Source organism: Diorhabda sublineata, chromosome 10, assembly GCF_026230105.1.
Source record: "Diorhabda sublineata isolate icDioSubl1.1 chromosome 10, icDioSubl1.1, whole genome shotgun sequence".
Lineage (NCBI taxonomy): Eukaryota > Metazoa > Arthropoda > Insecta > Coleoptera > Chrysomelidae > Diorhabda > Diorhabda sublineata.
In genome coordinates, this window is record NC_079483.1 from 4969888 (window position 1) to 4983033 (window position 13146).

Below are 13146 nucleotides of genomic sequence, written 5' to 3' on the forward strand. Positions count from 1 at the left end.
GCACTAAATAGCCTTCAGGACTTTCAAACTCGCGCTTAGCTATCAGAGAAAATGTATATAAATAATCCTGAGCTTAAATATTTATTACTAAGAATTCTGCCTGAAAATGGAGAATGCTTTTCCTAATGGTATGGAAGGCTTGTATTTTGGTCCGAAAATGTCTCCTTGTGCTAACTTTGAACTATCTGGTATACCAGAAAGATGCTTTTCGAGCCAACAATTTTGAAACAATAATAGTTTTCAGTCCTAATTCTTAACATTTTTTTTGTTTCAGCATCTCCTAGCGGACATATGTTACAGCAACCAACAGTAATTAATCCTAAACGTCAAAAATCGAAGAGGCCGAGCAAAGCTAACGGTCCAACGAGTCCCGAAAACGATAATGGTATTATGACAGTAGGCAGCATACGACGGAAACCCAGCGTTAAGAAAAATAACAATAACAAAAAGCCTCAACAGACAGCAGAAGTGGCGCAAAATATCGATTCTCTTAATTCGACGTTAAGCCCCGTCGAATCGCCAATGACGAATTTACCAAGCCCATATGACGCTACTTCGTTATATTCGAATATGAATTTGCCGCAAGGTTTGGAAAACCTTATGGTCAATAAACAACCACCTAGTTACGAAGACGTAGTGAAAAATAATCTCGGTTTTACTTTGGATGGTAATTACGGTGCGACATTCGGTATATTCCCCGAGGCGATTATAATGCAACAACGCCAATTACAAGCGAATACCTTGAGTCCACCTTATTCCAACCAATCGCCTCCGCATTCGGTACATTCGAATATGTCTCTATCGCCACAAGGGTATAACGGTTCCCCTTCTCCAGCCAAATCGCGCCCTTCGCTACCTATCAGTCCCACGCATATAGCTGCCATTAGAGCGGCTACCCATCAAAACATGCAAATGGGCTTCGATTTCAGCCAAACTGGTATCGAATTGCCTCTCACTTATTCAGGTTTAGGCAATTCAACTCAAGCTAACGTGCAGTCGCAGCAGTTTCCCCAAAATTTTTATTTAACGCCTCCTTCGCAGCATTCCGACCACCTGTTGCCGGAAAACTTTCCAACGCCTAGTCCGGAAAGTCCTGGACATTGGTCATCGAGTTCGCCGAGATCCTGCAACTCGGATTGGTCGGAAAATATAGCCAGTCCCAACACTTACGTATCATCGGGACATCAAACAAACAAAGGCTCTGACGCCATTTATATTTAGGGGCGTTTATATAGAGAAAAGTTGTAAGAAAAGTTCAACGAAAACAAAAACAATATTTTTTTTAAATTCTCCAATACTCTTACAAATATTTTTGTATATAAACAGTCGATAAAAGGTTTTCCATTCAATATCCAGTAAAAATTTAATGTATTAGTAAATATTCATAATAACTAAGGCAAACTACTCCATATATTACAGCGTATATTGTACATCGGACTATCAGTACAATTCCAGTCCTCTTATTATTTTTATTTCTCTATTCTTTCCCTCCGTGTTCTTTTTTTTTCAAATTTGTATGATCCGATGTCTATTTGATTTGTTCAATAACTTTGTGTTTTTACTTTTCTATTCTTACTTCGGTCTTCTATGATGTAGATATAGTTTCTATTCTGAAAATAAAAAAAAATTTAGTGTTACACTAATACTCACAATAACACCGCCAGCCCCTTCTAACTAGAGATTAAAGAACTATACAGTGAAGTCATTTGAGCCAATGATTCCCCAAGTGGTCCAGGTGCACCTCCAGAGGTCCACGGGAAGTTCTACAACAGGAGTATACTTGAATTTCCATAGTTAGATTTAATTTTTTGACTAGCTGGTAATATTATCACAACTTAAACTTATAATAAGTATTTTAAAACTGATTTATGAGTAAAAAAAGGTTGGGAACTTCTTATTTAACCCGTAAAAGCACCATTTATTGGTTCATGGAAAAGAGTGTTGGTAGAAAGTATTGTTTCTTCTCTTAACTACTTGTAGGCTAATATTATGAATAGTTTTGTATTTCGTTGAATTTTTGACAACCTCAAGAGCTGCGTTGTGATCTTGTTAATTTTTTAGGTAGGTTTTTATTTAGCACAAAATGACAGGTTGCGCTCTTTTTTTATATTTACCATAAAATGTTCACTTTGCACTAAATTAGTTAGGTAATTGGGACGTACAAAGTTTGGTGCCAAGATTTTTTTATAAGTTCTCTTATTATATTGACAAAAAAACGAAATTGAAATGCGAAAAAATCGAAAAAGTTTTCTGATAGGACATCCTAATCACTATGAAGTAATTAAAACTTTCCATGCCCATGAAGGACACTATTTTTTACAAATTGTATAATTATATCCCTAGTTATTTCATTAACTTTTTAATGTTTCTCTTCTTGTCTTGTAATTTATGCCTAAACTTATTTTTTATTGACAGAGGTTCCTTATACTTGTTCACATTACTAGTGTCCCTTTAGATTGTTATTTGGTTCTGTTCATATATTTAATTATGTAGCTTTCCATATTTTGCCAGGCATATTCCTCTCCATCTACCTGTTTGTACTCTAAATTTGGTTTTATTTTGTATTCTTTAGTTATTACTTGATAAAACTTTATTTCTTCAGTTGTAAAGTTCAAGACTATGGAAAAATTTTCTTTGGAAATTACTGCAAAAATATGCATAATAATTCTGACAATCGAAGTAGTTAAAGGATAAATTTGCAGCAAAAAAATGTGAGAGATGTTTTAGATCATTACTATCTAATGTTTTAACAGGTTATTAGAATTACATAAATTAAAGAAGAAAATAGAATAAAACCTAAAGTTTTGATCAAATATTTAGTGGTTTATACAAAAATATGATAAAATAATTAACATTTTGAAAACTATTACTTACATCTCTGTGTAAAACTATGGTTATTACTAATTTTCTATTTATTTGTATACAACAATCGGCATAAAAAATATTAAGGTAATTGGCTGGGGTAAAAGCTGAGTATCATCTCCAAGTTCATCAATATCATGATAAGGGCTCTTCCCTCCTCTATATTTCTTTTAAAATCTAAAGAAAATCTTACTGAACACACTCTTTAGACCACCACTACACCTACACTCACAATTACATTGTCTGAGGCACGTTTCCATAACCAAGTTATCATCTTCAGAGACTGAGTTTAACTTGATTATGGAAACGCGTGTCTGGTCTGACAGTGTAACTGTAAGTGTTGGTATAGTGGTAGTGTAAACAGTGAGTTCAGTTTGAATATCACCAACGGTTCCAGAAATTCCAACTTACTATAGGGAGTCTTCCTTTTAGATGTGAGGAGATTTGATTTATTATTACTATGTCCTTGCACTGCCTCGATAAATCCTTATGCATAACGACACATTTTTCAATCCACTCTTTTAAAAAAATATCAAAATGAATATTTCACAAACTAATTAATTACTTATTGAATGCAAATGAAAAACAACAAATACAAACAAGAAATTATGACAGTATCGCCTAATTTTGACATCACCGAATACTGCTGCCAGCTCCTAGAAAGCAATTTCCCTGATTCGCCAGAAATTATTTCATTTAAATTTTGGACATTTAGATTTTGTTGGCTGCAACGTTTAAATTGAAGAATCTAAATCAGCTGATGCCCATTAGAAAATGGCCTCCGCGGGATAAACTAATCCTTTTTACGTAAGTTTCTAGGTAGTCTATAAAATTATTTGTTGGATTATAGATAATATTATTGCCAGTTTTATTGTTTTTATTGTGCTTAGTGTAGGTACGCGGTAAATATATTCTGCAATGTATAATGAAAACTTGTGGAAAATGTGCAAGATTATGAAGAACACTCTTTTTATCTAATAAAAAGGGTCATGTTTTTTAAATCTGAACACAACCTTTTGTGACATAAGAAGAGGATTTACGTGAATTTCAAAATAAATAAGATTATTTGAAATATTAAACACTGAAATCAGAAATCAAAAGAATTTTAAAGTTATAAGAAAGGGTTAAGATAATGGAGACTAGGAATCGATTGACCATCACTTATTGGTAATTACACAAAAATACATTTCATATGATAAAGTTATGTCATATCGAGTCTCATTAAAAAAAACAAGCCTTTTTTAATATGTATTAATATTTTATTATGAATATAAAGAGCGCAACCTATTGAAACTTGTGGTCTCAATAATATTATACAGAGTTTACTCTATATTAAAATACAGTATTTATTTTTGTCATTCTTAGGCCTTATACTTTTTTTATATACTAAAATCTCCATGTCGTGCCTTTGACGAGAGTTGTTAAAAGTTAAAATGTGTTTTGTAAAATTATATAGAATACAAAAAAAATTCTATTTTGTACATATTTTAAGTAGCTATATTATTGTTAGCATAGTTTTATAGGCGAACTAGTTCTCTTTTTTTATTTCAATAATTTTTTTCTTGAATCGTATGTTTGCAAATAATATTTATTAATTCTTATGTTTAATATATATTTACTTATAAATGAATAAAGGTTTTGATGATGTCGTTAAGAATATTTTCGAATTTTAGATCATACTTGACAAATATCTAATGGTAGTAGAAATACACTAGTCGAAAATATCTAGGAACCACATTGTGTTTGATAGATGGAACCATATTTTGCACAGCTACTGCAAGGAACAAAAATTAGCTATAAAATCAAACGCAAGTCTCATTTGGGGGTTAAAAATACGTTTTATTAACATTTCATAGTATGCAGAAAACCAAATTGAAGACCAATTTTATATTCTCTAGATCAATATTCCACGATTAAAGAAAATGGCATCAGTAACATCTAAACTTGATTGATTTGTTAAATATGTGTATGCGGACATACGTACAATATATTTTATTGTAAAAATTTTGTAACAGATATGTTTCTCATGAATTCAGTTTCTTTATTTTGTACTTCTAATTTTGTTTTTGTGTGTGTCCTTACAAACGGTATATTAACATCTTAAAAGTCTGTGATTCAATTTTTGTAATTATTAACATCATTTTTTTGACAATAATTGTAAATTAGTGATAATACAATATTTTTGATATAAATTTTTAAAACGTAAAAGCGCACATTCCACGTTTTGGGATCAAATAAAATTCATAAAAAAATACACCTTTTTACAGTGTTCATAATGTTAGCAAAATTTTGAATGTTCTCACTTTCAGGCACTTTCTTCAATTCAAATTGTTAAAATTATCTTCAAAATTAATCGATATGAAAAATTCAGTAATTTTGTTTTTGGAATATCTATTTTAACAAAAAATAGAAGTAAATATTAAATCCACTTTATATATGTAGACATACAGGGTTTTTCTAAATTCGTGCAACAAAATTCAGGAGGTGATTGCTTCTATGATAAAAAAGGTGGGTCTCCTTTCCGAGATATTACCCTTAAAAAGTGGTGAGTAAAATTGAGTTTATTTTTTTTTAATATCAGTGAAAGTAGAAACTTGAAATTCTGTAATTTTCGTGCACTAGCGAAGGATTAACCCCGTTTTTTTTAATATTCCTGTTAGATTTTACGGGAATTAAATTAGCAACCCTTAATTTATTTCATATAAAAACCTTTTTGAAGATGAAGTTTTATGAAATGAAATTATAACCTAATATCCTTGTTCTATTAAAATATATTTTTCATTCTTCATTTTTTTTCTCAAAACTAATAAATGATGTAATTAAAAACAAAGTAGAGGAGGTTATTACCAGTATATACAAAGAATCTTTAATGTTTTCCGCTCGATTTATTAAAAAAATTATAAATCATTGTTTATTTTTTTCCTCAATGGCAATTTGTTTTGGGAAAAAAATTAATAATAAAGAATATTTTTAAATAAAACAAAATTATAATTTTATTCCATAAATCTTAATTTTATAAAAAAAAATTGATATGAAATAAAGTAAGGTTGCTAATTAAAAATACACGAGTGCACGAGAATTACAGAATTTCAAGTTTTTAGTATAACTGAAATTTTAGAGAAAAAAAAATCAATTTTTATCACCACTTTTAAAAGGAGATATCACGAAAAGGGGTGGACTGAGGAAATTTCGTTATAAGAAAGATTTCATATGAGCAATCACCTCCTGAATTATGTCTCATGAATTTAGAAAGACCCTGTATATAAGTTGATTGAATTATATAAAATAAAACGCATTATATAGTAGTGAAAGTATCACTATTATTATTTGTAGAGAAATCTTTAAATAAAATTTTAGAGAATTAAAGAATTTGCCTTGTTACTCAAGATTTTCCACCAACGAATCAAGTTTTAATTGAAAATCATTCCATTCCATTAATTCTTCCATTAATACATTGTTTTGCATTCCGGCGATAAAAGTACCAAGGATTTGTTGAAATTTCGTGGAAGATCTTGGGGGAAAATGTGTATAGTAAAAAATCAGTTGATGAATTTATTTATGATAGGATTTTTTAAAATGGTACATGTTAGTCAACTGATTTTTTTTGTAAAAAGTACTGATTAGATATATTTTTAAGTGAATTATCATGGTTTTATAATATTGTTGATAACATACATATCAACAATTGCTGTTTTTCCCCTAGTTTCTAAGATCACCTGCTTTGTACTATATGATTTTAAATAAATAGATTTTTATAATAAATATTAAATTTTTATTTTATTACTCCTCTAAATATTCAAAAAGAATTATCTACTTTCAATTTATAACGAAATTTATATTTAACATTTTTTTATATGGAGCCCAACCCAATTGCTAAAATTATAAATTTTACATTAGGGTTGAACTTGAAAACAAAATCTCAAATATTGCTTTGTAATAGTGAAATTTTTGTTCCTTTTTTCAACCCATCATGAAAATGGGTAATACTCATGAAATCTCGAAATTTGAAACCAAAAAGTATGACACAATAAAGAGCCTCCACTTCGTGGTTACTTCTGAGAAATATTTCGCTTATTACAAGCAAATATAAGTTAATATCTACATTTTTAAAGTTTGCTGTGCTAGTTTAGACTACAAAAATGAACATTTAGTTCAATAGTACAAGTCAAAGCAAAGAACTTAATTTTGTTTGATAGTCTCCTTGGTATCAAGCATAGCCTAGGTTCTCTAGCACCATGTTGCATTCATCCAATATGTGGATAGACGTTTCCTATTCTACCCCACAGAATCTGCTGTAGTCTTTTCCACCGGTGTGAATTCCTCGAGGTATCCATTCCAGTGGCAAGATCCTAATAAAAGTCAGTCCAGATTTGCACTGCTCAATTCATTCTTCTCATCTCTTCTGGTAGTTAGTTCGCTTATCTTTACCATACTGTGTTGCCCCAATCGTTTTTTTAAATAGTTTCTTAGGTCCCCAGACTGATATTCAGGATCGACAATTATATCCATAGGATATCAACACTTAGGTAATTGATAGGAAAGTAAAAGATTTGTTTAATTGTTAAGAAATGTTTAATCAAATATTTGTCTTAGTAAAGCTTCACCTGCCAAATATTCTTTAATATAAAAATAAACAATACATACATTTATCAGTAATAAAATAATATGACATTTTAATTCCAATATAATTAAAAATATATACAAAACTTTTTTTCAATCAATGACAATTAATGTGAAGAAAAATATTAATTCCAAATTCTCACTGGTTTCTGTTCAATTCACATTTCCGAAATATTAATCTAGGTGCTTTACACTCAGAAAAGTAATAGCACTTTTGAGAAATTGAGGAAAAAAGCAATAGACACAAGAATGTAGAAGAAAAGTGTACAATAGGGACAGGTACCCTCATCCGAAACCCCCTCCAAAAAACAGAAGATTCTTAAAGCACAAAGTGTGCTCTACATTAAGAAAATTATAAGCAGAAAAAAATAATTGATTCCAAAATGTGCTCTACACTGAGAAAAATCTTCTAAATTAGAGATCGAATAAGTTGTTATTTTTGGAGTTTGATGTCTGTAATGTTTTATCAGGAATGAAGCAATTTGAACATTCGTCCTTTTTGTGTAAAGTTTTTCAAACAGAAAAAAATCTTTCAATAAAATCAACTGTGAACCTCATCATTAAACATGTAAATAATACTGTAAAGAAATTTTTGTTGGATATGTACAAATATAGCTAGAAAAAATAAATGTGATTGATGACTTCATCCATATATTATTTGGAATGAACCATCACTTACAAAATAACAACAGAAAACGCCAATTAAAAGCTTGAAGGCGATATTAAAAAAAGAAAATGGATAGACTGAGGACACAAATAGGAATTGAGGAGGATGACAAAGGGCCATGGAAAAATGGTTATACGAGAGTCCAGTACAATCCAAAATCAAAAACTGCATGAATTTAGGAAGATGACACAAGGCTATGGAAGAAATGGGTATAATAGGAACAGAACAAACCCTTATCCGAAACAAAAAAAGAGCATAAGATTCCGAAAACAATAACATTTAGAAAAATCTCCAGTAGAATCCAAAATAAAAAACGAAAGGATATAAAAAATGGTTAGATCGGGGATACAAATAGGAATTGAGAATGACACAAGACTATGGAAGAAATGGGTATAATAGGGTACCCTCATCCGAAACAAAACAGAAGATTACGAAAGCAACAACATTTAGGAAAATAGTAGCTGAAAACTGCTAAATCAGGGAAATTGAGTAATTTGTAGTTATTAGAGTTTGTTTATGTAGTTTTTTGTTTAGAAAAAAATATTTCAATAAAATCCACTATGAACCCTATTCTTGAATATGTAAGTAAAACTGTAAAGATAATTTTTTAGATATGCACAAGTAAAGCTAGAAAATAAATATTACTTATGACTTGATCCCAAAATTATTTGGAATAGTACAAAATAACACCAGAATATATGAATAAAGAAATGGATAAAACAAAGAGATGAACTGGGGACAGAAATAGAAATTGAGGATAATGACAAAACACCGTCAAAGAAATGTGTACAATAGTGAGAAGAAACTCATCAGATACTTGAAAAGATAAAAACAAGTGTCACTGGTAATTTTATCCACACATTATTTGGGTCAAATCATCACAAGAAATGAAAGAAAAAATTGATATTCTTGTGGTACCTGAAAAAATATTTAGTTGTGTACATCACTGTTAAATTAATATTTATAATATTTTAATACCAATATCCATTGATAAATAAAAATAGACAGGCGTTATTTTTAGTCATTTTAATGATAGACACACACACACACACACTTGAAAAGATCTAAACAGTTTTGATGTTAGTTCACCTTAATTTGTTACGAAAGTTCTATCAAGTTGAAGTAATAATTCATATTTGGAGGGTACAATGACTAAATACTTTGAGAAAATTTATCATCAAGTTACAATAATAATGATAAATTGAATTAGTAAATGTATAGGGGGAACAAGATAATTTTTGTTCAAAATATTAGGTCGTGTTGTACAGAAAACTACCTAAAATAAAAACCATTCATTTAGGAGAAAAATATTGAAATAAATACATCTGTTTAGTTTGATTTTTAATATCTTGCAATTTATTCTGAATAAAGCGAATGTATCTCTACTGGGTTTGATAAGTAAGTAAGATAAGCAATCACAACATTTCAATATATTTAATATAAATTTCAGAAACTGAGTTATTCACATATTCATAGCCCTCTCTATCATCTGCTCATGAATCTATAGCTCGATTCAAACAAATTGAGTCCTTCTCAACCGAGTTGTTTTCATCAAGTGACTTTATTTTCTCAATCACTACTTAACCTCACTTCAGTCTTTAATGTACTCATTTTTTATTTAATGTTATTATTGAGTCAGCATTGTTAAATTTAATTATTGAAAATGGATGGAGAACCAAATGAGATTGTCCTTGTGGGGGACCACAACATTGGAAACAGGAAAAAAGAAACAACTCGCGGTAAAAGAGCTGCAGAAAAAACCAAGACCTATAACTTTTGGAACTTGCAAACATAATACCGAGAAGTTTTACTGCATTAAATTCAGGTCTCAAGACTTGAAAAATTTAGAACACATTTTTTTTAAAGAAATATAAGGCTAGAGACGACAGTATTATTTCAATACTTATTAAGATGGGACCAATTAAACGTCCTAGACCTAGGTCAATTGATGTAAATAAACCTGGTGGAGAGCATGAATTCTTTGTTACATATTATTTACCCACCAGAGACCCAGGCAAAATCCCAGTTTACCAGAATTTTATTCTCTCAGGTTACTGGAATTAGTCGCACTAGGTTAAAAAATATTGCTTGGAAAATAGATGCTAGTAAATCTATAGAAGTTATAAGAGGAATATTGAATAAATGAAGAATACAATGGAAATAAGCAAAGGACTTAATTCAGAATAGGAATAAATGAAGAAAATTTGTGAAAACATAACCATTAATACACTACACCACTAAGTGGTAGAAGGGTTTAGAGATTAAATATATGAAAAAATATTTTTTTAGACTTGTTGATCTTGTATACTGGAATAGTACATTTACTAATTCAATGCACACAAATATAAGGAGTTTTTAGAATGAATTAAAAAAATAATGTAAATATCAATATTTAAATAAGGATACAGTAGCTTTTAGTTTGTTTTGATATTGTTATGAAAATATTACACAACGCCATATTCTTCAGTCTTGGAATTTTTCCTCAATTCTTTGGAGTCTATTTTCCCTTTCCCTTTCCCTCTCCCTCTGATAGTTTTTTTGTTAATCGGTGTTCGTACTATTTCTGGAGAATTCTCATCTGAAGTAGTATCGATTGGATTAGTTTTGTTTTCTTGTTGATTATTGTTGGATACTGGAGTTGTTCTTTGATTAGTATTTATTGAATCACCAAATAAATATTCTGTAATCTTCTCTTTTTCCTAAGCAAAATATTAATTTTAAAATTGTGAACACCGTTGAAATCTACAGTTTTTGAAAAAATGTACAATGTATTCACACATAAATCCATTTGGTTGCATAAAAAATATAACAGGACATGTAAAAATATTCAGAAATATAATCTATGAATTTATTGTTGCTGTATGGTATGCTTGTATTAGGTACAACCATTTTACTGATCAAATAAAAAATTTTTTAAAAAGAAATCTGTTGATTATTTTGCTATTCCGATCAAACCAACACTGAAGTAGGGTAACTTACATAATTGAATCCATATACTTGGCCAGATGAGAAAAACTTTTGCTGATGATAATGATCTTTTAGTTAGTTAAAAATCAATTAATGAAGTTTAACATATAAACTTTTTGGTGGGTCTAAACGACAGCCCGAATAAGACATACCTAATTTCCTTCACTAGGAAGGAAAAACTCAACCTCAAGCCCATCAAGCTAGACAGACAAGTAATTGAGTGTAAAATATCTAAGACCACACTAGACAGTAAACTCCTCAAATATGACTAATATTTATTTAATTTTAATATAAGAAACAACTCAGGTTTTCAGCTGAAAAGGTAAAATAGTATTTCTAAATACTATAGCTGGAATTTACAAACTCGGAAATGGTTTTTAGCAAAAACCCGGTAGGTTCTTATTTCCCTGCACTTAACAAAAATCAAAATAAAGATTTAGAGTTACTTCTCAATAAAAATTATAAACCTAGCTAGGTTAAATTCTATTCTTGCTTCATTATTTTGTTCAAACTTTAGTTTTCGTTTATATTATTATAGATATTTGTATTTTATTTAGTTTCCAAATCAAGTAATACTTATTTTTATTATAGGTTTATTTTCACATCTACTTTGGCAAAACACTATTTAGATGATAATGATACATTGTTACAGTGTTATTAAAAGTTTCATCTCAAAAATTGAATAAAACGTTCAGAGGAAAACTGTATTATTTCAAAAACCCAAAAATTTGGTGGTTTTAAGGTGAAAAATTTAATATGTATGTACGACCTTAACTTAGAATCGTTGGTTAAACAAAAAATAAGAATATCAAATTTTTTTTAACAGTAATTATTTTTTTAGACATAATGTATTAACACAAAATTTTATTTACTCCCCTTTTAAAATTTACATTGTTTGAGTTAAAACGGTTTTAAACGGGATGTTTGATGTATACAGTTAATACTTACTTTTTTATACATTTCCAACTGTCTAACTTCTTTTTCTAATTCATAAAGGTACTTCTCTGACTCTGAAAGGTCTTTTACCAATGTCTCTATATGCTTTTGCAGAGCATTTTGGATTTTATTTATTATAACCAGTCCTTGTGTATTTTTATTATCAATTTTCAAGTCCGAAAGAATCTTATTAAATGTAGTGGAGGCAGGTTCAGAGCTCTTGTACATATTGTTCTGTTCACTCAGATTCGGTATACTTACAGGTAGTTTATCACATCCAATGCCATTGCATCTTACAAAACTTTGTGAAAAACTTTGTGTTGCACCGTTCCATGATACTTCGTGAGTTAATAAGCAACAACTGAAGAGTTCTGGACTTGTGTCAAACAGTTCCAAAAGTTGCCTATGTATTATCTTATCCCTGAAGCTCAATTTTGAATCTGGGATTTTTTGATACTTGTACCAAGCCACAACTTCACTAAATTGATTACCCAAAAAATCTTTAATTTTATCTTTGTTGATTTTACCAGTGGCATTGTAAAAATAATGATTTTGAGGACAAGGCATTACTGAATTGATTTTTATCGTTTTGCTTACGTTGATTTGGTGTTGATCATTATCCGTTATTATTTTGGTTTCTTTTCTAATTATTTCTCCTAATAAAAATCCTTCCTGATAACAAAAAAATACTTGAGTCATGAATAACTATTTTTTCTCGTTTCATCTTACCTGTTGAAAAGTGCATTTTGCATTTTCATAAAGTAGATATGAAAATGCTGGAGCCGATAATGATACCAATATTGGTGTGCACATTTCGTTTAATTGTAACTTTCACATTAAAAGCTATTTAATTAAAATTATATTTTAATAACTTTTTGTATAGATGACAGACGTCACCATCGTATATTATCGAACTGCCAGCCATAGATAAAGGATAAGAACAGAGAGAAATAATCGAATTATTTGATTAACTTTGAATCGATAATTTATGTTAATGAGACAATATTTCCCTATTCGCATGTAAAAAATTTAGAATCGCTTATTTCAATTTATGATATAAGACTATTCAATTAAAACATTTTATATATTCATTG

General features: G+C 29.6%; 2 protein-coding genes across 7 annotated transcripts in view; one reads left to right on the plus strand and one right to left on the minus strand.

The window, feature by feature from the left end:
• The window catches only part of LOC130449908 (neurogenic locus Notch protein), a 239375-nt gene extending 232751 nt beyond the window's left edge, over positions 1-6624 (plus strand). For 2 of the 5 annotated variants that reach the window (XM_056787983.1, XM_056787984.1), the window contains one exon: positions 275-6624. In XM_056787983.1, coding sequence (XP_056643961.1) covers positions 275-1221 — 947 coding nt within the window. In that variant the 3' untranslated portion in view covers positions 1222-6624. The remainder of the gene's footprint in view (positions 1-274) is intronic. The other 3 variants (XR_008910505.1, XR_008910506.1, XR_008910507.1) reach the window with 3 other exon arrangements.
• A 297-nt stretch (positions 6625-6921) lies between these two features.
• Positions 6922-12982, minus strand: LOC130449913 (BRISC complex subunit FAM175B-like). 2 transcript variants are annotated; one of them, XM_056787994.1, is made up of 4 exons: positions 12782-12982; positions 12065-12724; positions 10556-10848; positions 6922-7383 (listed from the first exon to the last, which is right to left on the minus strand). In XM_056787994.1, exons 1-3 carry the CDS (start codon positions 12863-12865, stop codon positions 10594-10596), a joined length of 999 nt encoding a protein of 332 aa, XP_056643972.1. In that variant the 5' UTR covers positions 12866-12982; the 3' UTR covers positions 6922-7383; positions 10556-10593. The 2 variants fall into 2 exon arrangements, with proteins under 2 accessions (XP_056643972.1, XP_056643971.1); XM_056787993.1 differs by lacking the exon at positions 6922-7383 and having other exon boundaries at positions 10214-10848.
• Between the last annotated feature and the right edge of the window lie 164 nt (positions 12983-13146).